Raw genomic sequence first — 20,906 nt, 5'->3', positions numbered from 1 at the left:
AAAGGGACACGCAGAAACACCTGCAGAACCAAAGCTGGCAGTGCTGGAAAAGGCTGAGGCAGCTGAGATGGACCCAGACAGATGCTCACTCCTTACACACAGATCCTCACTGATACTTGTTATCCAGGATGAAGAATTTTTCTCTTTTAAGTTAATATTTTTGTTGTGGTTGGCCCATTTCACTCAATATTTCAGCCAAATTATGTTAGAAGTAGAGGGAGATCTAGATATGGATTTATTTACTGCAGAATTGCTTTGGAGAAGGTCAAGGTGATGTTGATGTAGCACTGAAAGCAGAAACAGGAGCTATTTCTTTGACTAAAATAGCAGCCACTCATCCTCTTCCTCAGCAGGAGAGAAGTAAAAGCAGCTTAACACAGGCTTCTCATGGATTTTAGCATATTTTAAATTTTCTCAGACACATTTTATTTTATCACTCACTGCATCCTCATCTTGTGTTACTACTGTCAGTTTTAACACATATTTCCTCAACAAAGAGTGTCTGCAGAGCAGCAGAAGCTTTTCAAGTCAAGTATGGAACTGTGTGTGAAGAACCGGTCTGCAACTACTTCTTACCTGGAAACATTGTCTTAAATACCATTCCAGTTACTTACCCTCTCGTCACTTATCTTCAGGACTTTAGTCAAAAACAAGAGTAATAGATTAGTCCAGGCTTCCCGGTGACTTTCTGATGTGAGAGTGAGGAAATAACTCAGAGCCTCACTGCAGACACTAGAGAGAAAAACCACAAAAGCTAGTAACTAACATTCTATTTTGAACCCTACTGCAGAGAGGGAGTTTCAGCTTTGCAACTATACTGGCGTAGAACAGCATCCTTTTATGAATCCTACTGTGAGCTTCATTAGTGATAGAAAGCAGTGGCTTTGTTCAACTCAAACCCCAAATCCTGGGACTTCTGTAATTAAATATGCTGAAAAAACACAATCGTGCTTTGTGCACATATTTGAAGTGTATCAAGTGCTCTTTGAGAGGTATTAAAAGGCATATATAGACCTTAAAAAATTAATCTCATGCCAATGTAACCAGGGTAGTTTTCAGCTCTGCTTCTTGGTCTATAAACCTTAAAATATTTTCACTGTGTTACTGCCATGGTTTTAAACCTGCTCTTATTCCAACACTTGCTTGAACAACTTTTCAAACTAAAAAAATGTAGGTGAACCTTAGTATTCACAGTAAAGAATAAGCAAAAATCAAAAGCTTTTGTGTGCCCGTAGGCTCCACAAGCCCAGGGCCCATTGGTGCAGATGAGCACAAACAGCATCACTTCCCTAAAATATCTGGGGTTACTGAAAGAAAAAAGCAGGGTTTAGGTGATAGTTGCTTTTCAAGAGGAGCTATAACAATCCCCCACCTACCCACATGCTACAGAAAAAAAGGTGAGACAAAACTTTTGTTCTCTCCTGCAAAACATGTAATGAGAACAAAAGGCAGAGGCAGCATTAGTAGCAGGAGACCCAGCACTCTCCATACAACATAAAAACTCTTTACTGTTAGCTGTGACCCCCACCACGCTGTGCTAGCACTGGGAAGTTTACTGCAAACACAGGAGGTCTATCAGGAATCACACCGAGAGGTTCAGCTACGTGGACCTTACTTCAGTAGCCTGTGCTGGACTTCCTCCCAGGCGCTGGTTCGGCTTTCGTCCATGTACATGCGGAAGAGAATGCGCAACCCACAGGCGAGACTACTGGTCTCCTGTTTCAGAAGATTGGGCTTTGATTTCCCTTTGAAACCTAGAGGAATTCCAAGCAGCCATTTAGATGTTTGTTCCAGCTGACCTTTTCTTTACAGCCCCCCACTCTTCCTTCTAAGTGTCTCCTGCACGTGGACATTCAGAAGAACCACCTTACGTGATTCATTGCTCACGACATTCAGTACAACGGAGTACTGCTAAAAATTAACCTATGCATATACACCAGAATAGGGTTTGGCACCTGTTTTTACATCTAAGCTTCCAGGCAGAAGTGAACGCTGGGTGTATGATTACAGTGCATTCTAACCACCTGAACAATGGACCGTTTTGTCTCAATCAGATATCTACAGGGTATACTGTTTTATTGCTTGTTTTTGATAAAAATATGTACAATACTACTGTTTCCAAAGCTGTTATTGTATAACTAAACTCAGTTTGCTAGTGGAGGTCTGTACTAGCAAAAAGCATAGCCATAAATATTACACTACCTCACTCAAGCAGAAGTGGTTCTTTGTAACCAAACACCAATGCTCAAACCAGCTTGCCACATACTCACAGTGTGCATTCACCATTCAAAATACTAATACAGCTAACTTATGTGCAAAAACCAGATTAAACGCAGCACTACAGACAGTCCATTTTCCATCTATTACAGAAAATTTCATATATTTCACTTATATAGTGGTAGGTAAAACCACTAAGCGAGTTTTGGGGTTTTGTGCTGGCAGCTTCCAAGCACAGGACTCAGACTTCCAGACAGGGATCAGCTCGGCAGCCACAGCCCTGTGAAACCTTAACATTTTAGGAAATCAAAAAGATCTTCGCACTCACACAGATGTCTCTCCTTCCCTTAGGGATTCAAGGGTTATAAACTTACAGCCTGATATTCAATTCTACATTCAGCATCAAAGTACTTCTGACCTATTTTTGGGTCAGTTCAAAGCACACTAACAAATTCTCACAACGTACATCTCCAAGGTGACTGACTCACCTGCTTTCCAGAGAGCAGTTCTTTGTTCATTGTTTGAATTAAATGCTTTAGCAAACCTGTGAGATTCTAGCAGACAATCGAGAAGTTTGAAAAGCTGCTGTGATGTTAGAAAACGGTACATCCCTTGATCTTGTGTATCCACATGGACATCGAAGTCTACGGCATCTCTCTATTAAAAAAGAAAAAAAAGGGATTTCAAGTAAAAATGCATAATTGCCTTCAGCAGGCTCCTGTGATAAATCAATCCTACCCTGTTTTCATCTGCATTTGTATTTACACTTAAAACTGTACTAGAAGTTGTATCCAAATCCCAGTTACATAAATCCCTTTGAACTACTCATGTTTTCATCTCCACAGGGTGCTGCCCCAGCACAGCAAACACAATTTAATGCAAGATGTAAAAGATCTCAACAGTCTGCTGGAAGTTCTCCAGTGCTTCTAAAAACTGTAAATTAGAAGAAGTCACAGGAGTTTATGAAAACGTTATCCACTAGAGAAAAAGCTGTTAAAAAGAGAGGCACTGATCAGTTGTACTTACTTGTGCTGCTGCTAGATTCTCTGCATCCTCCTTTTTGCTAGTTGCTGGGAAGAACACAATATTGTCGATAGTCTGAATGAGTTCCAGTTGTACAACGCACTTGATCAAAAGAGCAGCAAATAACTTCTGTTCTGGAAACTCTTTAAAGGAAAGAAAAAGAAAATTGCTTGTTAACTAAAGCACTGCAATACTTCTTTCTTTTTTGAGTTGTTTTGGGTGTAAGTTGAACAACAGCTTAACTTCAAGCACATTAATAAACCATACCTAGAATCCACCATGTGAATTACTCTTCTAAATCCAGGACTGATCACCATGTTAACAACTGGCAGGTCATAAAAACGTTATTTCCTAACTTTCAAGTCACCTGCCATGTATTGGACAAATTTTCAGTGTTACCTAAAAATACCCCAAATTAATGACCTTGTTGTTGGCACCATCGCAATGGCAAGAGCCAGAGGTGGCTCAGGACAGCACCGCTATCACTGCTGCTTTTTTGTGCTTGTGGCAAATTCTAACGCCACCAGGCAGGAGCATTTTAAGCACCAACACGTAACTTTGCACAAGTATCTTAAGGGTTTTATAGTTTTATATACTCTCTTCAAATCAGTCTAAGTAAGTGCCTTTTTATTTTTTTTAGCTATTGTTTCAGTTGCATTTTGCACAGAAAGAACCTTGCTCTTATGTAAAAAAATGACTCATTTGCACAGCATTATAAGGAGAGTACTAGTTTTAATATTTTGCAAGTCAGCAGCTGAACTCTAGATTTTTAAAGCACAGGTCAAAAATGTGGACTCACAAGAATCCAACAGAATTCTGTCACAGTACATAAAGACAAAAAATTAGTCAATGTAATTTTCTCCACATCATGTTTCTAAAGTTATAGCTGAGGTTATAACTAAAGATATCAAATAGCTGCTAAATACTACCATGAACAGATACAAAATGTCGAATCAGTACAAAACACGCACTTGCTGTGGGCCTGGTTTTACTCATTTCTTCACCTGCGGTGGGCCCTGCGCTGGGCTGATACGGACGCCCATCTGAAGATCTCGGCTGAACAGAATCATGAATATCTACTGACTTCTGTGAGATTGTATCCTGAAAAGAAAGCCAAAAAAACCTCATTAACCTACAGAAAATTTCTGCGAGCTAATCGTCAATAGTGTTGTGTGCTCTTCATATCTTCAGACACTACACTATTTCATTTACTTCGGTCATATTTGCTATTAGCATTCAAGAAAGATGCACAAAGAAGATGAGCTACTAAGAAAGAATTGAAAATTCAAGAAGCAACAAATACTCAAATACACAGCAAAGTCAATGAGTAGTATTCTGCACAGCGTTGTTTTGTCTGTCATCCAAGTGTTCAGTACATCAGCCAACACTTAGTTTTGACTTTTACCAGACAAAGTGTGTGAGGTTTGCTGCAAGGTTCCCATCCTGGGAAATGCAGTATCCATCTTGATCGACAAGAAAAACCTCCAACAGCTTCTGTGAGAATTTGTATTCCTTTTATAACAAGTGAAAAATATGAAGACACAGGTCTTAAATGACAAATCCAAACAATATGAGGTTTTCTCAAACTTTAACCTTCACTTACCTTTACTCCGTCGAATGTTCTGCACTGTAAGCTCCTACTATTAATAGCATTTATTGGTGCTACAGCAATTTACCACAGCAAAATGATGAAGGAGGAGAATATATGTGTATCGAGAAAATGCTCTAATTTAAAATCCTTTTGCCAGAGAGCTGCTTCAGCAGACTTGTGCAACATGTTCAGACTCTCCATGTTGCATTGTGTTATCTTCTGAGCTAGAATTCAGTAACTTTGGAAGATACAGAATCACAGAATCACTGCGGTTGGAAGAGACCCTTAAGATGATAAAGTCCAATCATAACCTCTAGCACTAAACCACGGCTCTAAGAACCTTGACTATACAACTTTTAAACATCTCCTGGGATGAACTGCTGGCTTTTTGTTTTGGTTTATTTTTTAATAAATACTTTTCTTCTTGATCAGTTTAATGTAAAGTGTTAAAATCAAGGGTTTTCTTTGCAGAAAGCATTCACTGAAAGAGGGATATGTAATTAATGCAATTAAAACCAAAATACATTATAATTACCTGCAATGCAGTTATATATAGTGGTTACTGTCCCCTTCAATAACCCGGCATTTCTATCGGCTTTTGTTCCGTAAGTGCCACTGGAGAATACACATTAATTCCCTGCACTGTGGTGTGAGCAATATTTAAATCTACACATACAGTCCCTATAAAGAACATATCAACTTCTCATTTCAGTAAATAACTAAGTTTTTAATCTCTGTGAAGTATAAACATCCTTTTGATAGATATTATGTCTATAGACAGAAGAAGGCTTCATTGTGTTTCTACCACCTGAAGAAAAATTAGATCAAAGGTGTCTAAATTCTGTCCTACCAAAAGAAAGGATCCAAAATATAATTCCTGTAACACTACTTATTATACAAGTTCTGTTAATTTTGAAGCTGTAAAATGTCTTTATACACTGAAGACAAAAAGGATTTTTTAAAACATTCATGTTAAACTATTTCAAAGAGAAAAGATCTTTCAAGTTATTCATGACTAAGACATTTAATAGAATCTCTTTTTTTTTCATGATGTTATATTTGACATAAATGGATCAAAAATGTAGCCAACATTTAGATCAAATGTTTTGTACATCAAACCACTACAAATGTGTCAAGATACAGCAACAAGCACATCCAGTCACAAGGATGTAAAATACCTGTATAATGACAACTGGACATCACAAACTTTTATACTCTGTTGCAAGGAAATTATGGTAACACTCCACAAAGATAAATAAAGAGAGTTGGTCGCTCTTAGTAGAACTCATCTGGGACCATATCCTTGAACAATTGTTATCAAATGCTTCATTAATCTATGAAGAACCTCATGTAGCAATCTCGTGAGAATGTCCAAAGCCAAACTAATTCTCTTCAGTAGTAAAGTAGCTACGGGGTTGCCACTTGTAGGTAAATCCAAATTTTACATCAGTTTATTCAATCAGCTCTAAGAAATCCAACAGTTATACAAATCTTCTATTTTAAGCACTGATGACTAAGCTCTTGTTACCAGAGAAAATTTGAAGGAATAAAAAGCCAATCTACCTGGCAGCCTTTCCACCTCCAGCATTTTCTTGTCGTGCTAATATATCGAAGAGAATATTGAGCAAAATGAAACAAAACCCACACTCCAAATCAGAAAACAGTGTAGTATTACAGAGACCTGCCAGACACAGGACACTACCTAAAACACACAGAGACAACAGCTAACTGCCAACTTCTGGAAGCCAACTTTGCTGCCAACAAATACATACTTATCTTTCTCAATTCCTTGCCGTTTTTTGGCATTAAATAGCACTTTATCTGGAAAAAACACTTTTTCAAGTAAACAAAAACGGTTTTAAATTGAGTATACTTTTAATTTACTCTACATCACAACACAACTGTACCACACTCTTGCAGGTTTTATCATATTTTTTAATTTCAGGAGCTTACCAGTTTTTCTTTTGCATCAGAGGGAGATCCAGAGCAAAGCTCCCCACCGACTGGTCGCCAAGTCAGCAGCCTTGAAAACACAAAACCGGCACGCAATTTAGGAAGTTTGAAATACAAATTAGAACTGATATTCTTAAAGGTCACTTTAACATGGTGGCTTTTTTGTTTATTTCAACTTAAATTAATGGAAGCCAATTAATGGAAGAGTTGGATGTAGATACTTCCATAAATTAACTAACTAATTTCAGTTTAAAGTATATATTTTATTCTTTCACACATACTAAAAAAATTAAGTATTGCATTTTTTGAACTTCAACGTTTGTGCCAATTGTTTGGACAGACAACTGGATTATGTGGATTATGGCGGTGGATTGATTTTTGGCAGAAATACTGATTTGGTTTAGGCAGCGCTTTGGTGCCATTAGCAGACCTTGCTCTCTCACACTGCCTCAAGCTTTACCTGGAGTAAGGAATGAATCTACCCCAGGACAAATCAGCATGAACTTGTGGAGATGTTCTGCATTCTCTGTTTGGGATATGTTCCACAATTGTAGTTCTATTTCCACCTTGAATTCAACACTTTCACCAAGGAGTCACAGCTGTTACGAGGCACCAAGCCACTGACAATTCTCCTGATCCCTTCCCTGCTGTTCTCCTCTAGCACGTTGCTGTCCTGAGGATCTTCATCTTAAGCACTGAAGAACTTTTACATTAACTGTATCTTACTGAGGTTGGCTATGGCTGACAAGAATTGAGGGAAATTGGATTAAGTGCTCCTAGAGTTTCTTGTTCTATCAAATCTATTGCTATAAAGTAAGATTAAAGTTATTGGTTGTGGTTAAGATCTCAAATATTTAGCCTCAGTCTGTGTGAGGCAACACTTGATGGACATTTGTATCTGCATATGAGACCTTTCCCACTGTGTTAAGGATCCTAAATTAATATATCACTGATCTCCAGACAACTGAAGACCATGTAACTCAAAGACAAACTGGAGATAAGAAAAGATGAAATCTTGAGGCACATAATGAGACAACAAATAAAGTAAATCAGAGAACCGATTTTTGAAAGCTACCAGGACACAAACTGTAGATTATTCTGGATTAGAGGTTGCTAAATACAGTGTAATTTATTTGGGGCTATAAAGTCGTAAACGTCCATCTGCCAAAGGAGGCATTGGAATAATGAGCCATTATCGAGCCAGAAGAGGCCAGATCATCCTAATTTGTGCAAGGAACTGATTCTAATTCTTGAATTTCCCAAGGACAAGAGGGCATTCACACTGGCTATCTCAGTGCCAGTGAGCCAACATTTGCTCTCATGAAGCTTCAGAAAATTTAAATTAAATAAAATATAAACAGCCCACAAATTAAATAAAAAGAAGAATCAAATTATTAAATGTATGGTCTGGATGAGCAAACAGTGAGATGGATTGAAAAGCAGCTGAACAGCTGAAATCCTGCTGCAAAGAAAGAGAATGGTACCCTGGGCTACATGAGGTGATCCTGCCCCTCTGCTCAGCACTGTGTCCATGGACGGATCAGAGAGTCCAGCAAAAAGCCACAAAGACCACTACGGGACTGGAGCATCTCCCCTTTGAGGAAAGGCTGCGACAGCTGGGACTGTTCAGCCTGGAGCAGAGAAGGCTCAGAAGGACCCCATCAGTGTAGGGGAAATGAAGGGGAAATGAAAGAAGAGGGAACCAGGCTCTTTTCAGTGGTGCCCGGTGCCAGGATGAGGGGCAACAGGCACAAACTGAAACACAAGAGGTTCACTCTGAACATCAAGAAACAATTTTTCACTGTGTGAGTGACCGAACACTGCACAGGTTGCCCAAGGGGGCTATGGAGTTTCCACCCTTGGAGATAATAAAAATAACAGGACACGGTCCTGAGGAAACTGCTCTGGGTGACCTCCAGAGGTCCCTTCCCATCTCAGCCATTCTGTGTGATTCTGTGTTAGCAGCTTCAGCTATTAACACCTCAATGATTTTATGGAAGTTTGACAGGAGTACAGATTGGGCTTATCTAGTAAGTGACTCTTGCTGAATTTGGTAGCTGACTAAATATTGTAGTACTAATTTTCCAAACAAGGAAGTAATATGATCACCTCTCTTTGCAAAAAGGTGACTTGCCAAGGACCGGCAGAAGCTAGTACTGCAAATAAGAACTCCTGCAGCCAATGCTGCAACTCTTAAATTGAAGAAGTAAAGTCACCCAGTACCTGGAAGATGTTTTATATGAATGCTAAAAGAGAACAGACATGATCCTACCTGATCAGATTAATAAAAACCTGTGCCAGAAGATACTTTACACTCGAGAGATTCATAGCATCTGACTAGTTCCAGACAACTAGCAATAAAGCATTTGCCCATAAAACCTGTATGTATACCACTGTGCAATTTATCTCATTTCAATGATAACTACTCTGTTACTTCCAACGTGGGAAAGCAAAGGTAAAAGGGGCATTTGCCACCTTCTCTAAGTAGCGAGGCAGCCTCCACAGCAAGCTGGGTACTAAAGCTGTGCTGTCAAAAAAATCAATAGAAAGGCTGGGAGTGCAGGAAAAGCTTCACCGCAAAAAGAAGGCTGACAGAGGAAAAAGAAAGACAGATATGAAATGCCAGCCAGATCCAGAGTCACAGAAAAAGAACCAGATCCCATAAAGAGAGGAAAAAAAATAAGGAGGTGTACGGAAGGAAGAAGATGTATCCTCCTAGGGCTCAGATGAAGAAGAAGAGAATAAAAAAAAAGTAGAATGTCTCCATTAAAAATACAAACAAATACTTGCATATTGTTATCATAGTTTTTTCTTACCCATCCAAAAAGCTTCAGTTTTAATCAAATATGGTCCAAGTGAAAAGACTGTTTTGAGCAGTTTTGTGTCCCCCAACAACTGTTTGGAAAAGAGCAGGTGGTACCTTCACCATGGGACAGGAAAATGATCACATACCATCAAGGGATTACTCACGTAGAAAATCCCAGTAAGATTAACCTCACCCTGCAAAAGCTGGGAACCTCCCAGAAATATAAGAAGGAATAACATAATTAAGTTCTCAAAGAAGGCACAGAAAGATTAAAAAAGGAGATGGGAAATAAAGAACGGAAATCTATGGAAGGAGTCAGGTACCCTCCCAAGAAAAATAACCCCTTTGAAAAGCAGAATGCCAAAAACATCAAAGGGAATAATGCATATACTTCAAACCAGATATAGCTAAAGGCAATAAGAATATTTTGAATGTGTCTAAAGATTAAGATATTCAAAATGCTGCTCTAGAAGGATTTCTAATATTCAACTGAAGGAATACCCAGAAACCTAAATTTTGATCCTATGTGGAAACCAGAACAGTTACCAAAGTGCAAACAACAACAAAAAAATCTTGCTAGGTCCCAGATGTTTCTGCTTTACTTTAGCACTATTTTTAGATGCAATTAATTCATACCTACTCACACAGAAAAGCAGGTGAGATAGTGACATATGGATAAACTTATCCTTTAAGCATGAATGAAGCTCTCTTACAGTGCTGATATAGAACTATCAAATTAAAGAAAGACTGATGTTTTCTTGAGGCCTGAACTAGGTGACACCCAGAAGTAAATCCTACAAACCAGATGACAGACATAGGACAAGTAATAATACAACAATTTAACATTAAATTTAACATTAAGACTACAAGATTTGAAAACAAGTAGCGTTCCACCTCACTGTTGGTAGGGAAGAAAAACCTAATCTTTGATATAATGCTGGTCATGACTTCTTGTTATTCTGCTCTATGATGTAAGTGAATAACATCCTACTCAGAATAACTCTGCCTTGTTCCAAGAAACTTCACATAGAGTTATAACATGAAGGGAAAGGCATCTACCAAATATACAAGATAATTTTCATGAGAAGATTAGGATTCATAGAATCTATGATGCATGTTCACCGTCAACCACAGAGACCTAAATCTGCAAGACTGTTGCAGTATTTTAGTATTTTGTGGAAAAAGCTTCAAATGTAATTACAAATTGCAAAGTTTGCCTATGAATAGCATTCTTCCGTTAAAGAAAGAAAAGGACCAAAAAATCAGATAGTATTTCTCAAAAAATCCAACATTTAAAAATCTAATCAGGTGGTGCCTTTTTTTTTTTTTAAATCACATATGGTATTTTCAAGTTTTTAACAGTTTATCATTTACAAAACAAAAGTAGTGTATCTGGCACATAAGCTATCATTATGTTCCAAGAAAGTCTGCTTCTCTTTAGTCCACATGTAACAGCTTTTTGTTCACCCCACCTATTAGATATCTAAGAGCTTCAAATCAGAAGTCATCTAGCTAAACTATTTTACCAAGTATACGTATTAACAGTCATCTTACGCATGAGGGATTGTAGTTTTGAAAATATCCAGCATACAAGTACAAGTTTTATCCCAGATTTCTAGGGTAAACTTTTCACCATTTAGGATTACAACATTCTCCAAACAGTTTGTGCCAGACCGTGCCAGTTGTTCATTGTCTGGAAAAGACAAACAGAGCATTTGTTTATTCACATTCAGCAGAGTAAAATGTTAACATTGTTTAACATAATTTGGTACAGTCCTACCTTGTTGCACACACCAGTAGAGCTGTGCAAATATATCATCCAAAAGAACATCACTAAGTACTTCTAAATACTGTGTGAATACATCACATATTGCATAAAGTGCATGGTTGCAAGTAGTTGTCATCCATTCAGCTTTCTAGGAGGAGGGAAAAAAAAAAGGTCACAACTTAGTTTAAGGTTGCTCGGAGAGCAGATTATTGGACTGACAAGCATTGTGATATACTGAGTTTGACACTTAACTTGGTGTCTAACCTGAGCTCCACAGTTTAACGCCAAGCTAAGTGTTCTATTTTTCTTCTAAATATTTTCCAGGGGATACAAGTTTAGGAAGTGAGCTGCGTCCTTCTACAAATAGTCAGAACCTCCCAAAGAGCTGACAATTTTGATCAAACTTATACTATTAATCATTTATACACAATTTACATTAATAAGTCCATTTCTGTTACACTTTTTTGTCAGGACAGTTCCTGGTCTTGGTTTGGGAGGTCAAAACCTGTCTGACTGGTCAAAAGGGTGCAGTGAAAGCACAGTGCTGGTTTTCGGGGTTGGTTGTTTGCTTGTTAGTTAGTGCTTGTCATTTATTTGTTTAATTAATTACGATTTCTTTTTTCCCCTAGTCATCAAAAAGTTTTGAACTAGCAGAACTTATTTCTTCTAAGTGTGACTTGACTGCTGATGACAAGCCTCATTCCATGGAGCACACTGCCACAAAATGATGTGCGGCTCAGATTCCAGACATCACCTGTAAAAGCTCCAGCTCCTCTTACAAGCCCCACATATGTTGCACTGTATGTTATTCTTCTACTGTCTATACTGTAAACGACTAGGCCTTTTACACACACAGTTTAAAATAAATGAGAAGAGTGACAATAGGTCCAACAGAACACTAATAAAACAAAATAAGGCTACAAGAATCACAGGTCAACCACTGAAGTGCTGAGGTTCGCCTGACATTCCCTGATAAGCTACATTATTGATCAGGTTTTCTACTGTAAATATAGGTCTCATGTAAATTATCTTGCCCCACTTTTTTTCACCTCAGTCTGCTGTTCTGGCAATTTCATGTTGTCAAATATCCTGAAGACAATCCGAAACAAATCCTGCCACCAGTGTTTTTCGTAAGTATGGCCATATGTCTTCATTATTTCAAACATTACTGTTAAGCCCCTGAAATGAAGAACAACCAACATATATTAAGAGTTACAAAAAGAAATGCACTAGACCAAATATCTCCAGGTGCAACAGCCATAACAAACTCAAATACTATTAAGAACATTATAGATTGATCTGATATGGATCAGTCATGCCAGTACACTATAATTACATAAAAAATCAGCTTCTTTAAAAAGGACTTTAAAAATCACAGGCAATAGCCAGAAAATACTTTTGAGAATTGTGGTAATTTAGAATTAAAACAGGAAAACAACTTCTTTAGAAAGGGTCACAAAATTAAAGGAACAGGTATTTCCAGGTAAGAAATACAGAGGTCTGGAAATGAGTATCAATCTTCACCAGCTATAAAGGGAACCCAGATGCACAGCTCACATGTATATGTGTAAATTTAAAATTACTTGTATACAACCCCTCATATTTAGCATCAGAACTGCAACAAAAACACTTTACAGGATACACTTCATAAGTGAAAAGCCATAATCAAGGAAAATAAGCAGGTTTTACATGAAATGAAAGTACAGTTTTGTTTTCCCAACTGTTTCTGTAACCCTCAACCAGTTAATGAATCATGGTATAAAAACAGTTTTAAAATCCCCAAGGTAAATATGATGGGTAAAACACAGGAAGGCAGGACTGGGGTCATGAGTTTTAATTAAAAGCAAAAAGATTTCAACAGAATGTTGCAGTTGGAGTCTACTGAAACAAATCCTAACCATTGCATGAAGCATTTTACATTTGTTTAAACTGAGCAAAAATGTAACATACCCAGGTCAACTATGACAAATCACTAAAATGGAATAAGTAACAGAAGCATCCATCATGGAATCAAATATCACACATTTATATTTACTAATGAATATAGAACATCAGTATTGCCACTGGAAAAATACAGATATTAATCCAATGCAATACCTTATTTAAACGAAAATAAAAGTGGGGGGCTTTAATGAATATTGACCATTTAGAGCTGACCTTCCATGTTAAAAAAATGCTCACTTGTTCTACGTTAGGAAAGTTAAAAGTTGACTTTTACATTTTACTGTGTTCTACGCATGAGATGCCTCCAATCCATATGATTGAGCTGAGCTGGTTTAAATAGTGTATAGGTTCCATAATAAAAGAAAAACAGTCACTGTGTTTTCATTTACTTAAGCTTCTATTTATTTTCAAAGGAACTATTTAAATAGTTCTTACCTTTGTGATTTCATGGCTATTCATCCTAAACAGGCACTGTTTGAATATTTAACTTAAAGGAAATGTAATATCTTTCTTTTAACATAATCCAATTACAAACACTTGTTATTTATTATAATGGAAGATAAAAATTTCATATGCAAAGAACACAGATCTAATTTCTGCATTTCAGCACCTGTTTAAAATGTGTTTTTAAAGAATCTCATGTTCCTGCAGTGACAGCACCTAAATTAAATATGTAAGTCATTTTATGATGGTTATGTTTACTAAGAGAGTTGTTTCTATTTTAAAAGTGTAAAATAAAGCCTTTTAAAATTTGAATTACAAATACTCATTGTTACCTGGTTCTTACATCTAATTTGCATCTATTGATGATACAGGACAACTCAAACAGAATTGGGAACCATCCTCGGACCCACACTCTGTCTTCAGGAGCTACATTCATGTCATCACTTGTGTATTCCTTCAACGCCTTTAGAAGAAAACACAGGGTTATACAGAGCCGTAAGAGTTAGATTCTTCAAAACACATTTTGGACTATAAATAACAATCTCTGCTGTACTAGTATTACACCCTGATACCTCAGGTGAGTTGGCAATCAAAATAATAACAACAATAATACTGAGAAGGTCACGTGTTTTTCAAAGTAATGCTTAGTATATTATGAAAAATAAACTAAAAAAATAAATTACATGATACATCCAAGCATCAGGTCTTGCTTGCAGTTCGGTCTGAGTTTCTTACTCTTTACAATTTATAGAGACAGCACTGAAAGTGAGGATCTACCACAATATTTTGAGGATATCAAGTATTACCCATTTTTCACAACACTTCTCAGCAGAGAGCAGATCCTGAGATATGCTGATTTCCAGCAGCTCCCAGGAGAGGTAGCTACCAGTTGAACTGGGTGGATGGGGATAGGCAGAGGGAATAAAGGGAGAAAAAAAATCACTGATACTTTCAAAGCCTGCGGCATTTTACACTCCTATTGCTTCTGAATAAAGTACATTTCTCATCTCTGAAGCTAGAAGGGAAGCCAATAAGGTTAGCGTGAGTAATCTTTTTCTTTATAAAAGCCTTGTTGATTAAAGCACTTATCACTTAGTTAATACAGACTGTACCTGAGGTCTATCAGATACGTATTTTGCACAGTGGCGAATGAGGCGGATCGCTTCCATACTCGTATCTGGAAATGCTGCATTGCAGGCAAATTCAGACAAGCACTTTACTGCATCCTGGAAAGAATCTATGGTTGCTGGGAAGTGTTTTTCAAACACAATTGCTGGGAGAAAAGTGTGAACAGAAGAAAGAAAAAAGTGTCATACTTTAAAATCCCTTAATTCTAATTTGAACTGATTGTAACAGAAGTCATGAGAGACTGGCTCATCGATTGGTGCTGTCAAATGCTTGAGTAGTAATAAAAACTAAAAAATGAATGCTCAAAAAAAAAAAAAAAAATCACCTAGAGGGCACTCTATTTTAACAGTAAATAAGTGTCTAAAATCAAGGTAGCATCTAGTCCAAAGGAGGGAAATTTAACAGTTAAGCAAGAACACAGCAATGGGTCTGTGTGACCAGAGCTTAGGAGGGCTATATAAAGCACAGTTACATCCACAAAAGGACTACCCTCAGCAACATGGTCCTGTTGCCTTGATTTTAAATAATCACTTTTGCAGAGGTTGAGACAGAATAAAGAGATCCCTTTTGGCACTTAAAGCCTGGGATCTAGATTAGAATGGGAAGTGGGGGTGGAAATCATATCATAGTGTCAGCTAGCTCAGCACTTTCTCCTAAACAGGACCATAGATAAGTACAATTCAGAAACAAGGAAAAAGATAAGCAAACAACATTAGAGTAAAGTGACTATGCATTTAGTTCTAAAGCATGAGGTGGACTTTACTGTGCAGGCTGTAGAGCCAACAGATAAACAAAGCTGCTCATTCTCTGGAGTCACATAGACCTTTCATGATGTCTGAACATCACCAGTACTCACTGACAATGTGTCCTGTTGTCTGGAATGCAAGTTCCACTATACTTTCATCCTGATCTGAGGCTGCCAGATGAAATACTGAGAATATGTTTTTCCAGCCAGAACGAATATTAGCAGCCTGGGAATTTACCATCTGTGCAATACACCGTACAACCATGTCTCGGATAGTAGGAGACCTACATTAAGATAATAAACAATAATTGTTTAAACTAAATGACATAATAAATTAGAATAGTATAGTTCTCCAGCAACTGATTTCACAAAAGCGATCTGAAACATTAACTGCAAAAGTTGGTGCTTACGATCCCAGGTGATTCAGTTAATTCTATATTATTACCTGTTTCTCTTCATGATATGTTCAAACGGTCTTAGGAAGTCCTTCTGGAATCGGAAATTAGCAAGTTCTCCTTTTTCTAAGAACTTCATTGATAATTGCCTTAATGAGTCCACTGCAAAAATAGCTACATCTTCATTGGGATTGCAGCCAACCTGGTAACGTAGAACAGAAATGCACAGTAAGCTTGCATCAGAATTCTTATGGATTCAAACCAAGCTGCCTTTACATTTGATAATGGAGAACTAAGCAGTACTAGAAAATTAACAAAACTGAACAGTAGCCAATTCCATAAACGACATTGTTAATGCAGTTCAATAATCTCTAAGCAATTCCAGCTGTTTTCTACATTATCTATCCTAGTATTAAAAAATTTATAAAAATAAGCAAGTTGTCTAAAAGACTTCAACAAGTCATATTAAAAATGCATGTCAAACATTCACCTGATAAATAGTCAATTTAGACTTGAACAGAAAACAATCTCTTACCCCAAGCTTCATGAAACACTCCCAAAAATTACAACACATAACTGAACACAGACAGTTCTAGACCTAGCTCATGATAAATAACTTCAAGTAGACTCCTACTTTTACATTTATTATATTGTGTACCTCAGCCTTCTTGCAGGCCTTTCCAGGTTTACAATATGTTTTTGTTTTAAGCTACTTATACAGAAGTACAGAAGAAAATCTCTCTAATCCAGATGAGCACATGCTTTTCCAACAAATCTCTAAATAAAATTTATTTGTATTGATAATTCAAAAGGAGTATGATGCATAACCATTAACAGGGTTACCTTATTAAAATGATCTCCAATAACTTCCCAGATTCTAGACCACTGTAGCCTTATCCGACCCATGTTGTAGTAAGAAATCTCTACAATCTTCTGCAGACTAAACATTCGAGGGTGGGTAGCAGAGAGCAGCTCATCCATAGATACAGCACAAAGCCAGCGAACGAAATCCACTGTTAAATGATCACAGAATTTAATGCAGTATTTTTCCAAGGTTTAAGACAAAGTTGCTTTGTATTTTATGGGGGTGAGAAGTGCGGGGGGGAAGATAAAACCTACCAATAGCATTTCCATCCAACCTTGTAGATCCAGTAAATATTCTGTAAAGTGCAGTTTAAGACATCATTAAAATTTCTTAAGAAAGCATCTATTAAATATGTATTCAATATTAAAAAATATACAGACAGATATCCCAACTACTTTTATTTATTAAAAAAACCAATTAGTAAATGTGGAAAAATACTGAACTTTAAAAATAAAATCAGAAATATTTCAATGACTTCTATTATTTAATAATAATTCCCAGAAGCAAGTGTGGAAAGTGGGAGGTGAGCATTGTTTCTAACACTATCCGTTCATTGACAGAGACTGATGAACAATGTCGGTATTTTATAAACTATTCAGCCCTGGTCCAAATACAGAAGCAAAACTTCTCCAGAGTGCAGAATTCCTATCTGCTGTGACAAACAGATACTTGAAACACTTCCCATTATGGAGTGGGGAGAAATGCTGCAAAACTAAAGAGCTAGTATGTGTTTGACATTAAGCCTCCCGTTCACTTGATGTGATTTTACTGCAAGACAACTTTCATTGAACTGACATTGATCTTGCTGCCTACACTCAATCTCAGAAATGCTTGTAAACTTCTGGAATGATTCCACTTTGAGATTGTCAATTTTGAAAACCATTAAGAAAATGACGTTTTCTGATTTCTTGTACACTGATAGAGCAAGATGCATTAACACTCCCGTCTGATGAGTACAATATAACCAGGGAATGTTTATGATATGTATTATGCCTGATGAAATCCAGTTAGGATAAATAAGATTCATGGAAAGGAGGACTGGAATAGCAATGTTGGTAATTTCAGACAACATCTATATAACCTAGAGGAAAGCGGGGAGTCAGTAATCACATTTATGGGAAAAAAGGTCTGTCAATGATGCTCCCTGTACTAAGGCAAAATGAGATTTGCTATATGTTACACAGAGCAAATCCGAATTCACTGGACAGTACAGCAGTCTTCACTCTGTAACAGTCCTATAATTTTATATCAGTAAAAAGGCTTCTTGCCTAATCTTCATTCTGTTCTGTCTGGCAAAAATACTTATGCTTTGTAAAAAAAAGGAAAAAACCCACAAACCAAAAAGCTCTTTAACGTGGTAGTATTTATCTAGTTTTTCCAAACAGAAGTCCTGTTATTAGCACAGGGTATTCAAACATTGTTTAAAAAGCTTGAGGTGGCAACAGTAAATATAATACAATACCTGTCTACAGCAACGACAACGCTTTGGGAGCTAGTTTCACCAATGGATTCCTGTATACTTGCTATCTGCTTCCAATCCACGTTTCCACCAACTACAAGTGAACAAAATTTAAAAAATAGGTAAGAGATAACACAGAAAGGGCTGGGAAGAAAGAGGAAGAGAAGTCATGCCACTACCAGTATAATTAGATATATTTTTAATTCACACAAAAGAGAAGTACGTTATTAATTTTCTTTGCATGAGCTGGACACAACAGTGAACAGTTGTGTGTTCATCTAAGTTCTAATTCTCTAGATTCTCTATCAGTCTATAAACTGTATAAGTTGCAGAAAATTGTCCACATTTGGAACACCTCTATGAATAGATGAAAGTGAAAAAATTCAAAAGTGCAAAATGCAGCTTTTCCTCTCCATATTTAAATGGACCTTTGGTAATTCTGCTACTGAAAATACACAACATATGACAGACACCACCACGCAAAGGAGAATTTTCACACTTTATTAGCAGTGAATGAGTATATCCATCCTAATAGGTTTTCTTCTTTATCATTCACAGAGAAGAATTCTCATCAAAACTCCATCCTAAAGCTACATCTCAAGTACAACAAAATTACCACGTAACAACAGTAAGAAAAAAATCTTTAAATAAAACCAGTAATATTTGTTTTGGAAGCCAGAAACTGTAGTCCACACCTGAGAAAGCTCATGTTAAGAACTTCACAGTGAATAAATCTCTGATATTTGCAGCAATCTCTATGCTAATCACCCTGCTCAAAAAAAAAGAGCAGGAATCTTACAATCATTCCGTGTAATTCCACCTACCCTGTATTTAGGGTTTTTTTCTTAGGCAGCCTATCAGAAAGACAGTGGAGAACACGAGACTCAAAGGCCAGCAGTTTTATTCTCTGAGCTTTGCAGAGAAACATTTCTCATGTTTCAGACTGCTTGCCAAAGCCTGCCCAAGTCATACTGTGCTCCGCACTCACAGGCAGCTGCAGATGACCGGCTGTCAAATGTAAACTGATGCATCTGAAGGATTTTTCTTGGGTATTTATGGAGTAACCTTTCTGTCCATACATACATACATATGTAGCCTTACACTGGTATTTCAGCAACCTGTTATACTGTTGGGTTTGATCAAAACTTCTCAGCACACAAGCTGCCAGGATCAATAAACTTGAAGCTTGGTGAGGTGAATTTGAAGGGCCACTTCCAAGAAGTCAGGCAGCCCTGCCCAACCCTGCCAGTTTGCATGAGAATTCCTTACTGCTGTAGGATCGTAATCAATGCTAGAAGACTTGGTAGATTTCTACTCTAACAGTTATGAGGTATTTTACAATGAAACACAGAGTCACCTGTATGAACAAACTGATCCCTCAGATTCCCATTGTTCAAAGAAGATTTCTGGTTAGCTAGGAAATGCGCTTTGGCTATGACCTACACACAGCAGTAGGTTTTGTCTTCTGACTATGCGCATAGAAACTAGAGTAGAAGAAAGCTGAACTTCACAGTTACAACTCCAAGTAAGCCCACATTCTTACAAAGAAGCAAAGAAATAGATGCTAATTTCTTTTCTTTTACAACAGAAGTGCCTGTGATGCCTTGAATTTTCAAGTAAAACAAAAAAGTGCCACAGCAGGAAGATAATGCAAGAGTGATGAAGGCATTCAAATGTAGACACCTGAAGAGCGCACACCTGAATCCTGGTTCGGGCAGTAAATGTGAAAAGGATTTTTTATTTTAAACATACACACTACTTCAGCAAGAAGAGTGAATGCTGCTGCTTATGTACGTCTGCATGAAGTTTGTGTGTCACCCAACTGCAGCTTCACTTAAATTCACTCAATTAAACAAGTATTTTCCTGTTAAATATGTGTCTCTATGTATGAGCATATGTACCCTATTCTTCGCAGGAATGTAAGTTTATAGGAAGACTTCTAGAAAGCCACAGTTCCAAAAGATACTTCAGAGTGATCACAGAAAGAAAATTAAAATATTTACAACATAAGATTTGTAGAGCAAAAAACTGAAAGTTGAGAAATTTACTATGTTCTAACAGCCCCTAAGTGTATGAAAAACTAAACTCCTTTGAGTTAGGTATTTTCCCATAAGACTGAAGTGGTATTATTATTATTAAAAAAAAATCTTTAAGTTTCCATATGTGCACTGTAACAAGCATTCCAGAAATTCAATTCAGAGAGAAACATTAAATGCATTTGGCCATACAGTATTTTCCTTGGAAATGTAGTTAACAGAGGGAAAAATATCTTTATGAGTTGGATATACACTAATGACTAGCAAGTATGATTTAGAGACGCTGGACTACAGTTTACATTCTTGAGCTATTAGGACTTTAAAGGCCAGTCACTTCAGGGTAGAGAAACTGCCAGCATTTGGAAATAGCAAAGCTGGAGAGGTCATCAGGGAACACTGAACTGGAGGATGCATATTAGAAAGGCAGGAAGAAGCTCAGTATATGAGACATTGGCAGACGCATTCGTTTCCAGGAATAAGGTTTCCCTTCAGTAACTCCTGGCAAGGTGAGGGAGAGCACAGTGGAAAGAAA

General features: G+C 37.3%; 1 protein-coding gene across 1 annotated transcript in view; it reads right to left on the bottom strand.

Moving 5' to 3' along the window:
- Positions 1–20,906, bottom strand: part of ARFGEF1 (ARF guanine nucleotide exchange factor 1) — a 93,692-nt gene that overhangs the window by 1,499 nt on the left and 71,287 nt on the right. The window contains exons 23-38 of the mRNA XM_080338927.1: positions 18,342–18,432; positions 17,134–17,174; positions 16,858–17,027; positions 16,065–16,216; positions 15,731–15,903; positions 14,859–15,019; positions 14,079–14,209; positions 12,408–12,537; positions 11,371–11,506; positions 11,145–11,283; positions 6,785–6,854; positions 4,212–4,341; positions 3,244–3,383; positions 2,706–2,874; positions 1,616–1,754; positions 615–732 (exon numbers count right to left, since the gene is read on the bottom strand). Of these exons, the coding sequence (XP_080195053.1) occupies positions 615–732; positions 1,616–1,754; positions 2,706–2,874; positions 3,244–3,383; positions 4,212–4,341; positions 6,785–6,854; positions 11,145–11,283; positions 11,371–11,506; positions 12,408–12,537; positions 14,079–14,209; positions 14,859–15,019; positions 15,731–15,903; positions 16,065–16,216; positions 16,858–17,027; positions 17,134–17,174; positions 18,342–18,432 (2,090 nt within the window). The remainder of the gene's footprint in view (positions 1–614; positions 733–1,615; positions 1,755–2,705; positions 2,875–3,243; positions 3,384–4,211; positions 4,342–6,784; positions 6,855–11,144; positions 11,284–11,370; positions 11,507–12,407; positions 12,538–14,078; positions 14,210–14,858; positions 15,020–15,730; positions 15,904–16,064; positions 16,217–16,857; positions 17,028–17,133; positions 17,175–18,341; positions 18,433–20,906) is intronic.

Source organism: Nesoenas mayeri, assembly GCF_963082525.1.
Source record: "Nesoenas mayeri genome assembly, chromosome: 2".
In the NCBI taxonomy this organism is placed as follows: Eukaryota; Metazoa; Chordata; class Aves; order Columbiformes; family Columbidae; genus Nesoenas; species Nesoenas mayeri.
This window is presented reverse-complemented; position numbering and strand designations above follow the sequence as displayed.